Source organism: Gobius niger, assembly GCF_951799975.1.
Source record: "Gobius niger genome assembly, chromosome: 3".
Taxonomy (NCBI): Eukaryota; Metazoa; Chordata; class Actinopteri; order Gobiiformes; family Gobiidae; genus Gobius; species Gobius niger.
The window spans coordinates 25,511,811-25,533,146 of NC_136854.1; the positions used below are offsets into that span (position 1 = coordinate 25,511,811).

Consider the following 21,336-nt stretch of genomic DNA (forward strand, 5'->3'; position numbering starts at 1 on the left):
GCTGCTGAATGCGCCTTTTTTTGAAAACACAAAGCCACATCAAAGCTACTTTCCCAGAATGCCATTGTGATGTAGATCCCGTTGGGCCGGCTGATTGCGGTGCAATGGGTGATCATCCAGCATACAGCTGGTGTCGGAGGCTACTTCATTTTTCAGTCCACTTCCTCCTCTTATTGTCTTCTACATGTCCACAATGTAGAGGCAAAAGCTTATGTCGTTTTAAGAAAAGCACGCGCCATTATTGAGCATGAAATTATCTGCACAATGTCTAATGATAAACCACCTGAAGACCCATGACATAGTTTAGTGTAAAGTAAAGTGTGAGGCCATTGATGAAGTATGTCTCAGCCATCTTTATGACTTAGTTAATCCCATACACAGAGGAGAGTTGTACAAATGTTGTACCAGATGCTTAGAGATAAAATTAGATTAACCTTTGCTCTCAGACACTTTTACTGCAGCAGAAAAATCAGAAACACATTCCTATTTAGAGAGAAATTGAGAAACGAAACAGAACAGACTCGACATGTAAAATTGTGTAAAATATGTTAAGGGGAGACACTACAGGCAAAACTCATTTTTTTTCAGTTTTCAGGTTTTGGGCTAAATTGGTTTCTGAACATACAAGCTTTCACCCGGAAACAGAAAATATGCCTAATCTTCACAATAACATGTTTAAATATTGCACTGATTCAATGTTTGCCCATAGACTTATATGGGAGAACACAATTTCAAGGGCCTTTTTCTGACATTTTTCTGTCATTGTGGCGACACGATGTCCACGTCAGTCGGACCTAAAGACTTCACATTTCCAGCCTTGGACTGAACAAGATTTGGAGGATTTTTTCAGAGGGATTTTTTATTATCTAATCCCTAAGCCCCATTTATTGAGTTTTGAATGTCAAAAAATAAGGCGAATTTTTTTTTTGTGTGCAAATTTTTCCACTAAAAAACAGCTTATTTTAAAACTAAACAAGAAATCCAAAATCCCCTGTGAAAAAGTCTCGGTAGCTCATTCATCAATAAAATGAAACAATAAATTTGAATGTAGCTCTATCCATTATTCAGGTTTCGTCGCCGAAAAGATGGGAAATTTGGGGCATTTTTAGGCATAAAACACCTTGTTCTTATATGAAAAGATAAAATGACAGAAAACTTGCAATGTATTTTTTTCCTCACATTCATGCCAGTGATCGACAGCAAAAGTTTCAAATTGATATCTGTAAATTTAAATGTTTTCCCTATTCACCTGCAGTGTCTCGCCTTAATGTGAATTTCACTTTAAATTTACAGATATCCATTTTTAAATCTTTCTATTTAATTCTGGGCACCTTTAATGTCCTTTGTTGCTAAAGCATAAGTCAGATTTAATAACAGCCCATCATATAATGTTTTATGCAACAATGAAACGAAGCTCGGGGACACAAATGGACTCTTGACCTCCCTCTGCACATCTTCAACCCAAATGCTATAGCATACAACCTGTTGCGCGCCAGGACTCGCTGTGCTCGTGCGCAGCTGCCAGGATCCATACAACAGCGTAAACAGCCCGGGGCGCGTGGACCTACTTAATTCAGTGGACAGTAGAGGTCTCTGTGGCGCGCGGACAAACACAGACAAGGTTAGGCGCGCAGAGACGTGACGGAGCATTCTCATTACCGCGCACATGAACGCACCAGCTCCTCGCGCCCTGGCATCGGGACGATCCCAATACGAGACGCTTGAGCGGGACTAGAGATCGCTGCACGTGCCTCGCGCTGCTTCAGTAGATGTCGCGAATATTTGCTGCTCGGATCCTGTTCGGTTTTCGCGCCAAACTCGAGCCATAAACCACAACACGGACCGGGAGAAGGCGCACGAGCTGAAACAAGGCGAAAGGAGGACCTGCATTCAAGCGTCCAGCTTCACCTGAAGGAGGTACCGTTTCTTTTTGAGATCCTCCTATTTGCAAACATCGGTGAAGTTTTGTGTGTGGCCTTTTTAGTCAGTTATTTACTTACCAAGTCGCAATAATAAGGCACTTTGAACTTCATGACATTTTAAGTTATTTCCTTTATCGGTAAAAAAATAAATAAACAATAATAATATAAACAATAATAACGTAGCCTATTGTGTTTCTTTTATTCATCTACTTTTGGGTTTGATGAAATCGTGAACTATAAGTGCAGTAGCCGTTTTGAAATGTTGGACAGATGTCAGGCGCAGTTCAGCACCACGGACAGAGACCTTAACATTACACCCTTTTAGAGCGCGCGCTAGTTATTTGATCACAACTGCGTGGACGGTCAGTCAGTCCAGGAAAAGTCATTCTGTGAAAACTTATGACCAAGTGAAAACATGCTCCAAACATGTTTCATAAAGCGGCAACACAACGCCAGAGACATGCGGCTCATCTCTGCTCAGATATGACAGAGACAACATGTGATCGTGATTTCAGTATCACATCCCCCACTGCACGCTTTACTGGAAACATCTCGACATATCTTTTTCATGCTGAGGTGTTTTGATTTTACAGGGGGATTTACATTAGAAACATCTATATATCTATGTAGGCTACTTTGTGTTAGTTAGCCCACATAGAAAATGTTTGATGGCTCAAGAGCTGACAGACGTTATTACATATTGACTGAGCATTAAGGATTTAGCACAAGCGGATTTCAGTCCACTGTTCTGCTTTATGTAAAATTCAGTACTGACAGGACGCCCAGTTTTAGGACGGGCTCATCAGTCCGTTCATGCTTGTCTAATTCGGACCTCCCTGTGTCATGTTGCCTTGACGACCGGTCTGGGCCAGGCTGAGCGGCTAAAAGGTTCACTTACAACAGGGGTGTCCAAACCTTTTTCATGGGGGGGCCGCATACTGAAGCGAACACAGGGTGAAGGGCCATAGATCGGTGGTTAGTGCCGCAAAACCTTTGACTAGCAGAGGTTTAAATTGCGCCCCACACCTTTGTTTATGCTCAAAACCTTCATGCCAGCTCTGTCTCACAGTAAAAGGTGAGTTGTTTGGTTAGAATTGTGTAGAATTATTACACTTCAGATAAAAAGGACTATCTCTGATGATGTGTGCCGATTCAGCAAAAAGGCAGAGGGCCACCAAAAATTGGTCTGAGGGCCGTATTTGGCCCCCGGGCCGCACTTTGGACACCCCTGACTTACAACAAACACAGAACAATAAATGCCTCATTGAACTCAATACGCGTTTTTTTAGTGACGGTACGGGACCGACGTGGATTTCCAAGTGTCTAACCCCATTTGAGCCAGCCCTAAGCCCAAACAAAGACAGTTGCAACAGGAGGGGCGTCTCCGTGAAGTCTATTTAAAAATAAGCTGAAAATGGTTTGAATTAACAAACGCCAAAGGACTCAATTATCTATGTTGCTCCGTGTAAAGCTCTAAGTCGACAAGAAGTTTTTCAAAGTTGGTTGAAGGGGTTTCTAGTTGTTCTAACAATAAACTTGCATTGCCTCTCTTTCTCACACATTTAGTCCTCAATGTTTTGCAGCCTTAAAACCAATGTAAAATACTACAAAATCATGCCCAAAGGGAGTAACATATCACATTAGGGAGGGCTTTGCAAATCCCCATGTTTTATTCATGAGCGAGCATAAGTGAAGATGTCGCCGCGCTGATTAGTGAGGCTGATGAAGACCTGAGCAGAAGCCAAAACACATTTGCTTGAAAGACATAAGAGAGCTGCCTTTGGACCCACATGAAAAGGGCTCGGTCTACATCCAGACAGCTGCCCCTTTCAATTAGGATGATGTGATGTTCCAGCAGCTTTGTTGTCTCCGGGAAATACACCACGCCGCCCACTCACACACGGGGTCAGCCGCTCCACGGGGCCACACACACGCGCCAAAGACCAGTCCAGGTTCAGGAAAATATTCACTTTTGTTCTTTGTCATAATGTTACCAGTGACTGACTGTTTGAGTCCGGCGCTGGCAGTTGCTTAGAAGTGGTTGTGTCGCTTGTTATCGCGCCACTGGAAGCCTGAGCCATTTAGGGAACACAGCTTTTGGATCGACAGGGAACAAGGAGAAAGAGAGCTCACTTCTGGCCGAGATGCATGAAAGGAAAAGGCGTTAAATGGTGAACAGATTTTGTAAGTATTGTAGATGTTTTTTCCATGATGTCAAACTAATGGTATAGCTGGGTTTAGAAATTGCCTCATTATAGACAGTGAAGAACAATAAAATAGCGCAAAACTGTATGACAGATAAGCAGATTATACATAATATTCATTGGTTGCTTTCATAGTGCAATAGAATTTAATGTACTGTAGTTGGGACTAACCTTTTCCCTTGGCTGCACCGTACTGTACACTTTACCAGACACTTCTGTGGCAAAATATTCTCGATCCAAACCATTGCACAGCCCAAAGCCAGAATATATTATGAAGTACCTGCAATTGACTAGAAAAAGCCAAATGAAACTGACTTGCAGCGACTAATAATGATAAGAGCATTGTTTTTATTTGACTTTCTGTGCTAGCACTATATGTCCACTTGCTAAAGATTTATTTTTGAACAATACACTGTAAAGCATGAACAGGGATGAAGAGTGTAAAGACATCGAGCAAATGGTCAGAGGCAGGAATGCAACTCATGACAGAAAATGTGACTTTTCTGACATGTATTACAATAATATTTCTCATCTTAAACATAGCGTTAAAGGGGCTAGAGGCAAGTTTGTGATTTTATACTCACTACTGCCACCTCAGGTCATATGCGTAACTGCAGCTTCTATATTAAGCCTAACACCTTTTTGAGTGACAGTGCAGGATTTTACAGGCAGTTGTGGTGAACAGGTCTGGGCTCATTCTACACATTAGGACATGGCTGGAACATGTGGGGGGAGGAAAATGCATAATTTTAACATTTTTAAACTCTGTATAGTCCCTTTAATGCATTTCAGAACATGCTTGGTCAGGATTAGCCAGTTTTCTACAGATTCTATTGTTTGTAGAGTACATCACGTTGGCAAAAATAATCAAGCCCTTTGAGATTTGCTAAAATTGCAAGTCTAGTATTGTGAATGTATGATTTGTTTTGCTGCGCCCTTTTTTGAGCATTGAGCATTTACAAGAGTAGAGAGCAAACACAGTGTAAAGAGGCCAGTGTCATATCAGCGCTTGTGTCTGGACTCAGATTAAATTGGTGGATATTACTTCCTTTTGGGCTGCTCGAGGCAGCGTCCACAAACCTCAGACAGTAAATGTTGAGGTTACAAGAACCGGGTCAAATCAACAAACTCAAGAAATGAATGTCACCTTTTGATCTGTGTATGATGTGGGCATTACATTAAACCATATCACTCGCTCACTCACTCACTCACTCACTCACTCACACGCTCACTCACTCACTCACTCACTCACTCACTCGCTCACTCACTCACTCACTCACTCACTCACTCACTCACACGCTCGCTCACTCACTCACTCACTCACTCGCTCACTCACTCACTCACTCGCTCGCTCACTCACTCACTCACTCACTCGCTCACTCACTCACTCACTCACTCGCTCGCTCGCTCACTCACTCACTCACTCACTCACTCACTCACTCACTCAGTAGATTATGTACGCACATACAACAATTTATATATATTTTAACTAATTACTCAATCAGTTGTCAGAACATTTACAAATATTTATGGTTATCTAAGTTGGAACACGACGTTAAAAGCTTAACAAATCCAAATCCTTTTTTACATAAAGTCAGACACATCACTTTGGGATGTGCAGATGGGAAAAGCTTTTTATAGTTTATATAGTTTTATTCACGCTGCAAATGTCATCAGTCGTACAGAGAGTTCAAGGCCTTTTTACAGTCTCCCAGAGGGAAAGTCATTCAGTAAAATGTTTCTGTTCAATAGGCGTCCCTTCCCAAAGCACAGAGCAGGGCCATGCGCTGCACAGACACTGTACCATCTGTCTCTCACTTCTGCTCCACTGCAACAAGAAAATGGGCTTAATTCATAGTGCACAGAAAAGTTCCTGTTTTGACTGTGCTTCAAGCTGGAGGCAGCGACAGACAAGGTTTGCATATGACCTTTGCCTTTAAAGGGCAATGATGTTTATGTCAGCTACAAATACTGTTGGGCAACAACAGCAACAACAACCAGTGGCTCTGCAGCCCTATAGGCTCGCCAAAGGCTTTCTACATTTCTACATATGCTTTTCTACATACGCTTTATACCGCAAGTCATATTTTAGATGCATTTTCGTTTTGTTCTGTTTTATGTTTAAATAAATATAGTATAAAGACTCAACTCAAGTTTATTTAATTATGTTGAAAAATCAAATATAATGCTACCTTTGGTTCCGTGAAAGTGGACTTTTGTATGAAAAACGTCAAATGGTGAATGTGAGAAACTGTTTTGAAAAATGTGGGTCACAACAAACAAAAATGAACTCTACTGTATATGGTGCTCTTACTTTATGTTGACTATCGGCCTACTGTTTCTGATTTTTGTTTTCTGAAACAAACCCCCAAAAAGGTCAAAGTAACAGTTACACTAAATAAATCAATGGTAATTTTTTGGTAACTTGTGTTCTAGCTTTACTGCGCACACATTCCTTCTAAAATATTTTTGCTTTATAAGAATGTGTTTAATTGCCAAAAAGAGAAAACATCTAAAGCATCTAAAAGTTAGACCACTGTATCAGAGACATGATGAGCACCATCCATAGACATATTATATTAATAAACCGTCATTACTCCCCGTTTGACAAAATAACTACGTTCAAAGGGGAAATCATGGCGGATTTATAGACTCCCCCTCCCCAGCTCTGACGAAGCATGTTCCTAAAGAGGGCATAAGGGCGGGATCTTCACTCGGCCCTTGCGTGACGTGTAGTTCGCGCTGCTCCAATGCTAAAAGTCCGGCCCTCATTAGTACGAGAATTTTAAAAATGTTCTTACCAAAACCAGCCTGGTTTCTTTAATTGTAACTAACCCAGTGTTGTCACAGGAGGAACATCTACCTGCAGAAAGTTAAAGAAAATTAGAAACCAGGCTTTAAAGTTGTTTTTAACATATCTAAAGTGCAATGCTTTCCAATGGGAGACTAGCAGCGATATGGAGGTACAACAGTAATGGCTGAACAATAGCAGCCTCTATTGTCGTCGTCACAAAGCAGAGCAGCCAGCGGCCATTGGCACCATCCATCTAACCAACTTTCTTCTCTTTCTTGTCTCTCCAGCTCCCTGTTTTCTTCTGGCAGCGCCCCCTGCTGTTGAGGCTTTGGTATGAGCCTATGTGGCAGGAAGGTGCTGACGTTGCTGAGCAGCGTGTTTGCTGTGTGTGGACTGGGCCTGCTGGGCATCGCCGTGAGCACGGACTATTGGCTGTACCTGGAGGAGGGCGTCATCCTGCCCCTAAACCAGAGCGCAGACATCCGCATGTCGCTGCACTCCGGGCTGTGGAGGGTCTGCTTCATGGCGGGTATGAAACAAACCTGAAGGAGAAGAGTCAGGAGTCTAGATTTAGTCTCTTACAGTAAAGGCTAAAGGTGTTAACTTTATGACATGAATATTTTAAATGCTATGGATGGCACCTTTTTCATTACTTTTGGTGGCACCCAGGTCCAGGCAAGTTCATGTTCAACACTAAAATTCCCGTATTTTGGAAAACTTGCATGAATAACTTTGTGCTTGTTTCTCTATTTTCCTTTAATTGTTTCATTCGGATGATGAATTGTGAATACATTAAATGTGTTACTTAAAACTGATAATGTAAAAAAAAAAGGACAGTTTTATCCTCAGTCTCAGTGGTACTCAGTCACTCCCGGTCCAGTCCAGTTTTGTCCCACTGCCCAATTAGCCTGATCTGGCGAGTGTTTGACACATCGAGTGGCCTTATTGCCCACTTAACTCCTGTGACGTATGCTGTTTGACCCAGAAATGGTCTCCGCACACCATCTACATACGGTCACTCAGTAAATGGGTCTGTGCTGTTTGCAGCTATTGACGTGTGTGGACAGTATCGAGCGTGAGCCATTTGTGTTGATGTATAGGATCAATACCAGCTGCTGTGTAGTGCTCCACGGAGCTCCTTCTACAATGCTACTTTTTTTTAAATTCATGTAACGACTTTTGGGAGGTGTTTGCAGGGGGCGCGCCTCAGCTCTCCTTGCACTTAAAGTGTGTGAAGTGCCAGACTTAGTTGTCACAGTGATGCAGGAGAGGCGCCAAAGATAATGCTGGTTCTTCTCTCACACTTTTGAGAAGCGTTGTGTTGCAGAACAGACTGTAACGTTGAGATGTTACACCTTCACAGCTGCAATAGGGTGCTTTTCAAACCTTTAATTGTACCTCTCAAATATCAGGACAACATGTCGTAATAAGGCCCACCTTTTTAAAGCATAAAACAAACAAGACAAAATAATAAACTAACTATGTGGAAACTGGGGCTTACTTTCCTTTGTGTTTCAACTTCACATCCAATAAGTTACAGAAAGACTATATATATTTTTAGGCTCAATAACTATCATCAGTACATTTATTTACATTTTTCCTTAGTTTTATCCTATTTTTGTAATACTTGAACCATTTTACTGAAGTAAATTTGTGTGTTTCATTGAGTTAAAGCAGTACTAAGTAACTCTTGCCCCTTGAGGCCATAAGCGCAACTGCAGGTGTCATAGCAAGTTACGATTTTTTTACTTATTAATTGTCTTGGAGAGTAAATAATACAATGGAAATAACTTTTTTCACTCAAACTTGGCTGTTTAAAGTGACGTTAGCCCGCAGTTAGCTTTTGCCCGTTCTTCGTGATTCTATTAGTGTGTATTGCTTGCTCTAGTCAAGGTGGCAGTCAAGTTGCAAACATGGTTTTCTGGCCAGAGACACCAGGGGGAGATGAAAGACCCTCCAATCATCCCATTAACACTTGTATTACCCCCACAGGGACTACGAAAAGGATTTATTAAGGTAAACACGTTACTTAGTACTGCTTTAAAGAGACTAGATGCAAGTTGGTCATTTGTATACTCACTACTGCCACCTCAGGTCTCACACGTCACTGCAGTCTCTATATTAAGCTTGTGCATGACGGCACTTCAGGCCCGAATTAACACCATTTTGAGTGACAGTGCGGTGAATAAGTCTGGGCTTATTCTACACATCAGGACATTGCTGGAACATGTAGGGGAAGGAAAATACTTAATATCAACATTTTTAAACTCGATATAGTCCCTTTAATTGTAACTTGTGTGTTATAAAGGATGTCAATCGGTATTTTCAGGTATTACTGGTCCTCTATAATTTTCCTGCCACAATATATCGAACTTCAAATTTTGTCTCAAGTACATGATCGACATATAATAGACTTTATGACGGACATACAACGTAAAGTAAACATCAGAAACTACTTACTTACAAGCACTTATTCTTTCGGAGTTAATCATTAGTGAACTTGTGTTTGTAAAAGCCGTATGTAGGTATGGCTTATGATGAAGCGTTGCCTCATTTTCAACAAATGCTGCTGTTTTGTTTTGTTTTTAGGGGATGAAAAGGGCAGATGTTTCACCATTGAGTACGTGATGCCAACCAACGTGCAGATAACCTCCGAGTCCACCGTCAGCGTGTTGAGTAAGTGTCAGCGATGCCAAACGTGCTGCTAATGATCACCCGGACACAGATAACATATGTGTTATTAAAAGAAACATTTGGAAGATGACCTAATGTATGTAAATCACATGTTAGGCTGCCTGAAGTGTTACACAGCATGGGTTTAATTAATCACTGGCCTGGTCATTATGGCGTAAATTGTATGTAATTGTATGTACCGTTCAAATTGCCATAATCAAAGCTTCGCTACTTCTGATCGGGAGGAGGAAAAGCAGACGGCCTTTGTTGGTGAGGGAGTGAAGCAACAGAAAAAGCACTGAATCTCTTGATACTGTTTTCATGGCAGGTCATATCGCCCATTCATTGAAGTTGTTTTACTAATTTAGTTATTTTATACTTTGGAGCTTACAGCCTATAGGCCAGGATAACGCCTCATTTGAAAAGATAAGGCCTACAAAACTCATTTAAAAGGATCTTGTTCCTCATGTTGTTGCTGTGTTATCATCACTTTTTGACAGTTTTGTTTCCATCGCCTTTTGTCACATTTTCATCGCGTTATTGTCGCACTTTGTTGCATTTTTTTTCCTTTGTTTTCATCTCATGTTTGTCGCTGTTTTAGATTTAGGTGAAGTCAAGCTGGAGAAATTGTGCTCTGTTCAGGGATCAGAGGTTAAAGGAGGCCATTTTGGGGTATTTACTGTTATCTTCGATGGACAACAGATAAATGCAGGAGCAGCGTTACACAGTGAAAAGTCATATCTATATTCAAATTACTTTAATTAAGAATATTTGACTGTAATTTGAGTAGTTTTGATTTGCCATGTAGCCAAATCTATCAATGGAATGAGTATTAATGCATTTAAAGCAGTACTAAGTAACTCATGGCCATAAGTGGCACTGCAGGTGTCGTAGCATGTTGCCTTATACAGTATTTACTCATTAATTGTCCGTGAGAGTAAATACTACGCTGACAGAAAAGACAAAGGGAGAGTGGGATATAGTACATTGTGCCACTACTCAATTACACAATGGAGATTATGTCTGTCACTCAAACTTGGCTGTAAATACTGCTAAAGTGACGCTAGCCCACAGTTAGCTTTGCCCGCCCGTTAGCAAATATATATTTCCTAGGATAGTTGGTAGATCAACCAGTCACAAGTCCTGAGAGTGAAATGACATACATACATCAACCAAGCACCTTAATCCTGACCCTGCCCTATAGCCACTAACCTTAAAGAGGTATTATGCTTTTTTCAATCACATAGCACCAGTCTATAGCACACTACAATGATGACGAAACCTTCTGTTTGTCTGTAAATGCAGTAAATTAGAATAACTGCCTTGTATAAAATGGCTCTCTCAAAATGGCTGTAGCGAGTGGTTGGTTACTTGGCTGGTGACGAAAGCTCGGAGCTCCAGGAGGTGGGGGCGTTCCTAGGAGGACTTAGGCGAACCTATCCCTAAAATGGCCGCCATCAGAGTTTTTACAGATTACTCAAAAATACGTGAATGTGCCAAGGCAACACTTCAGGCATGTTTTTAATAAGGGAATGACATAATAACATGATGTAAAGCTTGAAAAAGTCGATTTTGCATAATACCCCCCCTTTAAGGATAGTGGGCTGGTGCCTAATCTTAATACGTCTCTGATTGGATGATGAATGTCCACCGTTTACCAACTATCCTAGGGAAAATATTTTTGCTGCCCGTAAGCCTGTTAGCTTCTTCTTCGTGATTCTATTAGTGTGTATTGCTCCTCCGACCAGGAAGCAGCAAAGTTGCAAGTGTGGCTTTCTGGATAGAGACACCAGGGGGAGAAAAAATATCCCCAATCATCCCAATCAGTAAAATTTGTTTTATTATCTAATGGTAAGAGCAATAAGATATTTGTTTTTGTCTCTTGAGCAAAAATACTTGTTCCATCGACTGATAATTTTACTTACCTACTAAAATCAAGGGAACAATGCTTATTTCAATTTAATTTCTGATAACTTTCATATTATAATTCATATTTGTTGGGTGTGGGTCCACAAACTCCATCCATCCATTTTCTTCCGCTTTATCCGGGGCCGGGTCGCGGGGGCAGCAGTCTCAGCAGAGATGCCCAAACTTCCCGATCCACACACACCTCCTCCAGCTGTTCTGGGGGGACCCCGAGGCGACACCAGGCCAGCTCGGAGACATAGTCCCACCACCGTGTCCTGGGCCTTCCACGAGGCCTTGTCCCACTAGGACATGCCTGGAACACCTCCCGCGGGAGGCGACCAGGAGGCATCCGGAACAGATGCCCGAGCCACCTCAGCTGGCTCCTTTCGACGTGAAGGAGCAGCGACTCTACTCCGAGCTCCTCCCGGGTAACTGAGCTCCTCACCCGATCTCGGAGGGTGCGCCCAGCCACCCTGCGAAGGAAACTCATTTCGGCCGCTTGTATTCGCGATCTTGTCCTTTCGGTCATGACCCAAATCTCATGACCATAGGTGAGGGTGGGAACGTAGATCGATCTGTAAATCGAGAGCTTTGCCCTCCGACTCAGCTCCCTCTTCACCACGACAGACCGATACAGCGACCGCATCACTGCTGACGCCGCACCGATCCGTCTATCGATCTCACGCTCCATCCGTCCCTCACTCGTGAACAAGACCCTGAGATACTTGAACTCCTCCACTTGAGGTAAGGACTCCCCACCGACCCGAAGAGGGGAAGCCACCTTTTTCCGGTGGAGAACCATGGCCTCGGATTTAGAGGTGCTGATCCTCATCCCGGCCGCTACACACTCGGCTGCAAACCGCCCCAGTGCGTGCTGAAGGTCTTGGTTCGTTGAAGCCATCAGAACAACATCGTCCGCAAACAGCAGAGATGAGACTCTGAGGCTCCCAAACCGGACACCCTCCGGCCCCTGGCTGCGCCTAGAAATTCTGTCCATAAAAGTAATGAACAGAACCGGTGACAAAGGGCAGCCCTGGCGGAGACCAACACGCACCGGGAACAGGTCTGACTTACTGCCGGCAATGCGAACCAAGCTCCTGCTGCGGTCATACAGGGAACGGACAGCCCTTAGCAGAGGGCCCCGGACCCCATACTCCCGGAGCACCCCCCACAGGGCACCACGAGGGACGCGGTCGAATGCTTTCTCCAGATCCACAAAACACATGTGGACTGGTTGGGCGAACTCCCACGAACCCTCGAGTACCCGATGAAGGGTATAGAGTTGGTCCAGTGTGCCACGACCAGGACGAAAACCGCATTGTTCCTCCTGGATCCGAGGTTCAACTATCGGCCGGATCCTCCTCTCCAGCACCCCGGAATAGACCTTACCGGGGAGGCTAAGGAGGGTGATTCCTCTGTAATTGGAACACACCCTCCGATCCCCCTTTTTAAAGAGAGGGACCACCACCCCGGTCTGCCAATCCAGGGGCACTGTCCCCGACCGCCACGCGATGTTGCAGAGACGTGTCAGCCAAGACAGTCCTACAACATCCAGAGACTTAAGGTACTCAGGGCGAATCTCATCCACCCCCGGAGCCTTGCCACCAAGGAGCTTTCTCACCACCTTGGTGACTTCAGCCCGGTGATGGGCGAGCCCACCTCCGAGTCCCCAGCCTCTGCTTCCTCATTGGAAGACGTGACGACGGGATTGAGGAGGTCCTCGAAGTACTCCTTCCACCGCCCGACGACATCCCCAGTCGAGGTCAGCAGCTCCCCACCCGCACTGTACACAGTGTTGGTGAAGCACTGCTTCCCCCTCCTGAGGCGCCGGATGGTTTGCCAGAATCTCTTCGAGGCCGACCGATAGTCTTCCTCCATGGCCTCCCCGAACTCCTCCCAGACCCGAGTTTTAGCCTCCGCGACCGCACGAGCTGCAGCACGCTTGGCCTGCTGGTACCTCTCAGCTACCTCAGGAGTCCCACAAGCCAACAAGGCCAGGTAGGACTCCTTCTTCAGCTTGACGGCATCCCTTACTTCCGGGCACCACCACCGGGTTCGGGGATTGCCGCCGCGACAGGCACCAGAGACCTTACGGCCACAACTACGAGCAGCCGCATCGACAATGGAGGAGGAGAACAGAGTCCACTCTGACTCCATGTCCCCCGCCTCCCCCGGAATCTGGGTGAAGCTCTTCCGGAGGTGGGAGTTGAAGACCCCACTGACAGAGGGATCCACCAGACGTTCCCAGCAGACCCTCACAACACGTTTGGGCCTGCCAGGTCTGACCGGCTTCCTCCCCTGCCAGCGGATCCAGCTCACCACCAGGTGGTGATCGGTTGACAGCTCAGCCCCTCTCTTCACCCGAGTGTCCGAGACACGCGGCCGGAGATCAGACAACACAACTACAAAGTCGATCATCGACCTCCTGCCTAGGGTGTCCTGGTGCCACGTGCACTTATGGACACCCTTGTGCTCGAACATGGTGTTCGTTATGGACAAACTGTGACTAGCACAGAAGTCCAATAACAGAACACCACTCGGGTTCAGATCGGGGAGGCCGTTCTTCCCAATCACCCCCTCCCAGGTCTCACTGTCGTTACCCACGTGGGCGTTGAAGTCCCCCAGCAGAACAATGGAGTCCCCAGTCGGAGCACTATCTAGTACCCCTCCCAGGGACTCCAAGAAGGCCGGGTACTCTGCACCGATGTTGGGCCCGTAGGCCGAAACAACGGTGAGAGACCTGTCCCCGACCCGAAGGCGTAGGGACGCGACCCTCTCGTCCACCGGGGTGAACTCCAACACGTGGCGGCTGAGCTGGGGGGATATGAGCAAACCCACCCCAGCCCGCCGCCTCTCCCCGCGGGCAACTCCAGAAAAATGGAGAGTCCAGCCTCTCTCTAGGAGTTGGGATCCGGAACCCAAGCTGTGCGTGGAGGTGAGCCCGACTATATCTAGTCGGTATCTCTCCACCTCCCGCACAAGCTCAGGCTCCTTCCCCCCCAGCGAGGTGACGTTCCATGTCCCGAACGCCAGAAGCTGTGCATGCGGACCAGGTCGTCGAGGCACCTGCCTCTGACTGCCACCCAGTCCTCTCCGCACCCGACCCCTACGGATCCCTCTGCGGGTGGTGGGTCCACAGGAGGGCGGGCCCACGTCGTCCCTTCGGGCTGGGCCCGGCCGGGCCCCGTGGGCAGAGACCCGGCCACCAGACGCTCGCGTTCGGGCCCCAACCCCAGGTCTGGCTCCAGGGTGGGGCCCCGGCTGCGCCATGCCGGGCGACGTCACGGTCCTTGTATAGTGTACGTCCATGAGGGTCTTCTGAACTGCTCTTCGTCTGACCCGTCACCTCGGACCTGTTTGCCATGGGAGACCCTACCAGGGGCATAAAGCCCCAGACAACATAGCTCCTCGGATCATTCGGGCACTCAAACAACCCCACCACGTTAAGGTAGCAGTTCATGGGGGTCCACAAACTCATCTGCCTAATTTCTGCTGTCTACAATCACCAGCGGCAATGATATTTCATGTCTCGCGTACCCCTTGGGCCCTTCACTCTGAGAACCCTCTATTTCAAGGGTATTGAGAATATTTTTAAAGCGACCAACCAAAACTTGAATATTGTATATTTATGTTTAGGGAAACGGTAACTTACGCTACAACATCCAGATTTCAAATGAACTAACCGTAAATCAGCCCCAAAACTGTTCATATTGACGATTTAATCTTTAATCTTTTTCGTTCTCATTTTTATTGTGAAGTGAACAGAGATGTAGAAGTTTCTGATATCTGTACTTTTCCATTAAGTTCACGTCGGAGTGTTCTGGGAAAGCCTGTGGAGCGGCTTGATTTGGGACACCCCCCGTTGTTAAGTGCCGCTGTGTTTGAGTGCAGCTCAGTGGGTTCACTGCCTGCTGTTCTGTCAGGACGGGTCAGCCTCATCGCCAACTCTCCTATAACACATGGGACATTTATGGAGCTGGGACGACAATATCCACAAACACTATTCATAATTAGTCCGTCAGATGGCTCAGGTTTTTTTTTTTTTTTTAGAAAGATGGATGTGTTAAGCGATTCAGTGAGCACAAGAAGGGGGTTGTTTTGGAAATATTGGCATCGCTTTGCTCCAATTGTGACGGGTCTAATTTAGTCTAGACCAGTGGTTCTCAAGGCGTGTGTGGTACAACCTGGCTCGTAGGGGTTTAAGGTTGCAGCAAAAACCAAGATGTTAAAAGGTTTAATAAAGTCGTCATGTAATAAAAGGAATTTAACCGGGCCATTTAGATGAAGCAAACCACAAACGGGGGCAAACAAAGATGAACCAAAAATGAACCTAAACAAAGAAAACCAAAAGGTACAAAGCAAGTCACTAATGTTAAACAGTAACAGGTGTCTCCAAACATATGAGTCACATTAGGCCTACAACATTCATTCAAAGAGGTTGGAGGGGCACATGATCAGTGCAGCACTCTTCTCCACAGGAAATAAAGTCACCACTTTAGGATGTAGCCTTAAACTAATCCAAACTTTAACCCAACCTTACAGGCCCTATACCTTATTTCTTCTGTTAAATAACAAACAGCGAAAGTGGAAGCCGCTCAATTCAAATGTTGGTTGTGGTCTAAATTAATTCCCAACTTTCTTAATATATTTGTTGCGTCCCAATTCTTCACAGGGATGACTTTAAAGGGTCATTTCGGAACTTGCACAGTCACTTTTCAAGGTCACTGTCACAGAAATGCAAGAAAGATAGTAGTTCTTTCAATTGATTCAAATTCTGTATATTTAGATGCACAGGGTTTTCACCACAAATGTCAGCGTTTACAATATACTAAAGGAGGACAAAATACATTTCAGTCCACTCCTTGGAAAAAGCAGGTATAATGCCTTTAAGGATGGTGTTGTTTACTAACGTCTTATTGAGATTAATTTAAATAAGCTGCACTTCAGTCGTACAGTCCCAGGCAAGGGCTCGCACAGCTAGGTTTACATGAAGAGAAACCAGAAATCAGCCACAAACACATAAAGGAGGGGGCCAGGAGCCGGGGCTGTAACAGTATGGCTTTTGGACCTATCCTCAACTCATCTTTCACTTTGTTACCCAAATAAAAATATTGATTTCACCTGAGAATAAATATCATTTTAGGCTTTGGCCTGTTATCAATTATGAGATCAACTGCAGTATATTTTGTTCAAGTGTCAAGAGGCTAACAAAATCTATCAAAACACTCAACAGTCCTTTTGTCCCTTGAGCTGAAAATGTTCCTGCCACCCGCCTCTGCATCCCAACCCGCCAGTGCAAAACCACGGCTTTAGACCACATGATGACAGTAGAATCCACAGCTCATGTTGATGCCTGCTCACACACTGTAAAAACAAGTAACAAAAATCTTGTGTTGTCTTTTCAGAGATGATCCGTTCTGCCACGCCGTTCCCTCTGGTCAGCCTGTTCTTCATGTTCATTGGTTTTGTCCTGAGTAACATTGGCCACATTCGCCCGCACCGCACCATCCTGGCCTTTGTCTCCGGGATCTTTTTCATCTTGTCAGGTCTCGGAGCTCATCCTCGTATTTTCAAATTCCGTGTGGTTCAGTTTTTGTGATGTATTTTTCATGTGCCCTGCCCAGGTCTGTCCCTGGTGGTGGGTCTGGTGTTGTACATCTCCAATATAAATGATGAAATGCTGAACCGGACCAAGTCAAATGAGGCTTTCTTCAGCTACAAGTACGGCTGGTCGTTCGCCTTCGCTGCCATCTCCTTCCTCCTCACTGAGGTAACATGCATATTTAACACTGATTGACTGGAATCGCCAAGGTCTTTCTATTGGTTTAATTTGCTTTACACCATTAAGTACATACAGTATCTGTTAGCGCCATGTCGGGAGAAGCCTGTGGTTCTAACTCTTAATTACAGTGACAAAAATCCTTGTGTTGTTTCCTCATTTTGTATCAAACTGTTGTCTGTGTATGCAATCTATTCTATTCTGCAGAAGCACAAACAGTAATCTGGATTAGGTTTGAGTTACCGTTTGCCATAATGGGGTGCGTAGTTCGGTTGTAGCTGCGCCCGCCGTTAGCTCTAATGCTAACGGTCTGTCAATCCAAGTCAGGCCCTTATTAGTGTACGAGATTTCTAAAATGTTCCTTGTGATAATTAGCCTGGTTTCTTTAGTTGTACCTAACCCAGCGTTGTCACATGAGCATATAGCTGTAGAAAGTTTTAAAAAATTAGAAACCAGGCTTTAAAGTGTGTAAAGTGCAATGCTTTCTAATGGAAAACTAGCTTGTTTTGCCGCCCATATATGGAGGAACTACAGCAATGTGTCGCAGTTACAAAGCAGTGCAACCAGCAGCCATTGGTAATACTGTATCTGTATAGAGATCTCTTTGAGGTTTATGCATATGCAAACAAGCCTTATGTTTTCACATAACATTCCTCATTTGAAAGTTAAGAACTTCTAGTCACTGACTGGTTCAACTACTGGAGGCTGCACTAGCACTTATTAGGACTTGACTCCCTTTATGCTAATTTCCACAGTGGAAAAAAAATGAAAAATCTTTATTACCCTACCTTTAAATCTCTTCCGAAGCTTTCTCTAATCTGAGATAATGTAACACTTGTTGTATTTGTTAAAATAAGTAGCATTTCTGACTGAAATCAATAATTTGTTTCTGAAGCGCATACACCGTCAGCAAAATTAGCTTCTGTTTAACTTTTGTCTCTCTGGCAATTTACTCTTGTTGAAAAGTGAAGCCTAAGGAACGTGCTCTCATCTGTTTCCTTCTGCCCGTTGTTCCCCTGCAGACCGCTGGTGTGATGTCAGTGTACCTCTTCATGAAGCGCTACACCGCAGAGGAGATGTACCGCCCCCACCAGGGCTTCTACAGGCCGCGCCTCAGTAACTGCTCCGACTACTCAGGACAGTTCCTCCACCCGGACGCGTGGGCGGGGCGTGGCCGAAGCGCCTCCTCCATCTCCTCTGAGGCCTCTCTGCCCATGAACTCCTCCGGTTACCCCGCACTGCTCAAGTGTCCCGAGTACGAGCAGATGTCCTCCTCGCCATGCTGAAACGTCACATCTCAAAGTTGTGTTAAACTAAAGAGGGGCGTCTGATGTTCTTTTGGCATACACCTATAATTTTAGATTAACCGTGTGCTAGAGTTGACCTCCCCAATTTCCTTCCTGCTGCAGATTTTAACTTTTCAGTTGAGTCACGGTGAAGTGGAGGGTTAGCACAGTTCAGTTTATTTTCAGTTCAAAGTGAGAAGGAGCTGTGAGAAGACGAGACGAGAGATGAATGTGTTTTTTATGACAGCTAGAAATCTGCAATGGCAGAATGAGCTCCCACCTGACAACACCAGAGCACAGTGCACCGAGCGGGAGGTTCAGAGGAGGCGAGCTGCAGGTTACAAAATACTGTCCAACTGACCAATGTGGTATTCAGTCATTGTAGAAGGAAATGTAGGCGGAGTCACCTTACAAATGTTAAATCATGTGATGTATTTTGTCAGAATGAGAATAGTCTGTGTCCAGTCAGTGGTTTGCACTTTTTTCAGAGCCGACCTGTGTGACATGATCAAAATGGATTTGTGATCTGATCCCTGTGACGATCTGCCATTTTGGAGAGATTGTCATATGATTTAAGGATTTTCTGTGTAATGCTGCTCAAAGCTCAAACAGAGACACTTCCCCCACCCACTTCTATTGGTCAATGACACACAAAGTGACACATCAATTTAACCAATCACAGTGAAGTGTGAACTTTCAGAAGCAGCTGGTGGCTTTGCTTACTTAACAGCAATATGAAGCTACTGAGTCCACACAAATCGTGATTCCATCATGATTGCAATCTGGGCTCCAAGAAAATCTTGATATGCATTATTATTTGGCATATCGCTCACTCTCTCCTAAATCAGAGCTTGGTAAAGACAAATATATAATATAACCATGACCTGAGGAAGATCCACTTGGATTGACATGTTGTCTTAATGCAGTCAAGACAAATATCGAAAAGATAATCAACAACAGCTGATGTTTCCTGCTTCACATGTTCCAGAAAACATGTGTCATTGAATGAGTTTGACAGAAATGTTTGCAGCGTCGGAAGAGGCCAGATGTAATAAAAGCAAATAAACAATGTATGAAATACCATTTTTAGGCACAAGCTACAATGTTGAATATATGTTTTATGCAGTAATGTGAGCACACACTAGAGGGCAGTAGAGTTATTGACTTTTATACTGTGTGGTATTACTGACTTCACTGTTTTATTATCTCATATTCGTTAATGTAAAAAGGTGATTTTTCAAAAATATTGTTGCATGATCAGCACTCCAACAATATAACACACTGTACTTAAAGGCATGTAACGTCTGTCCAAGCATTTTGTTGCTGTTTTTATATTCTGTAAATATAGTTCGAGTGTACATAAGACTTGTTTTGTATAGACAACAGTACAGTATGTAAAATATGGTGTTTTGTGATTAAGTTTGAGGATATTGTAAAAGCTGCTTTGTCTGCTGCATCTCGTTGCGAATGTTAGCTTTACATAAAACTATTTAGATGCAGAGTGTGAAATTATAAGATGGAGTCATGTGCAATACAGATGAATACTTGTATTTTAGTTTACTGTGTATTTTTACAGTAAACTATAATGTTAAATGTATACTCCAACTATGACAGAGTTTACTAATAATAAAATGGTGTTTTAAGTTTTCTGTGTAGTTTTCTTTCAGCCAAATAGTTTATTTGCAGACTTTAGAGGAAAATACATCTCTGCTTTTGCAGCTTCATTTTTACATGAGGGGATCTGAAAATGTGATAAGGGTTTATTATAATTTAAGCTGCAACACATTTAAAATGTGGTTTATTGATGTTAGTTTGGATGCTCTATTTTGATATTTGGTGCTGTTTTCAATCCAAAATACATAAAATTCAATGGAAAACAAAATATTTTGTCTCAAAATCATCCTGTGACCCTGTGACCCCTACATCAGTGTCCCCCTAAGAGTGTGTGTGTGTGTGTGTGTGCGTGAGTGCGTGCGTGCGTGCTCGTACGTGCGTGCGTGCTCGTACGTGCATGCGTTGTGCTTGGGCTTCATCTGCAATTTTAGACTTTACTCACCGGCTATAATTAGACAATTTCATGTGTGCTTTCGCTCTTTCCTGAGTTTAGACACAACTTCAACGTCCAATAAGGGCTATTTTGTCTATTCTATAGACCTGGTTTAGTCCTGGTCACGTGGTCCTCAGGAAGTCAGATCTTGTATGAGATTGTACTTGCAGCCGTATGAACCATTTCGGGCCCTGAGAACTTCAGGGAGGGGCCTCCTGGTGGTTCCCAGAGTCAATAATAAACACGGTGAGGCTGCGTTTCAGTTTCATGCAGCTAAAATCTGGAACAGTCTTCATGAGGATGTGAGACAGGCCTCAACTCTGACAATGTTCAAATTCAGGCTAAAAACAGTTCTTTTTACCGATGCACATGACTGAAAGTATTTTATCTGCACTCTTGCCTTTTACTGTAATTGATTAATTTTATGCTGATGTTTTTATTGATTCTATTTGCTTTCTTGTATTTATGCAACTGTGAAGCACTTTGTGTACTTGTGTATGAATTGTGCTCTACAAATAAACTTGCCTTGCCTTGATGAGAAATGGTTGAACACCGCTGGTTTATTAAGTTCCTGCAGCTCCATCTAGTGTTGCTTTTTCTGAAACACACTCTTTCAAGAGTGAATTCGCAAATCAAAAAAAGATGACCAAGGTTAAAGAATAATGAATAATAACACAAAGAAATATACATCTCACCCTCCTCCTCTCCTAAATATGCATTACA

General features: G+C 44.1%; 1 protein-coding gene across 1 annotated transcript; it reads left to right on the forward strand.

Moving 5' to 3' along the window:
* The first annotated feature begins 1,770 nt into the window (after nt 1-1,770).
* On the forward strand, nt 1,771-19,482 carry LOC306961447 (voltage-dependent calcium channel gamma-5 subunit-like). Its single transcript, XM_079554196.1, has 6 exons — nt 1,771-1,917; nt 7,208-7,449; nt 9,510-9,596; nt 16,907-17,047; nt 17,126-17,271; nt 18,303-19,482. Exons 2-6 carry the CDS (start codon nt 7,254-7,256, stop codon nt 18,564-18,566), a joined length of 834 nt encoding a protein of 277 aa, XP_079410322.1. The 5' UTR covers nt 1,771-1,917; nt 7,208-7,253; the 3' UTR covers nt 18,567-19,482.
* Nucleotides 19,483-21,336: the final 1,854 nt, after the last annotated feature.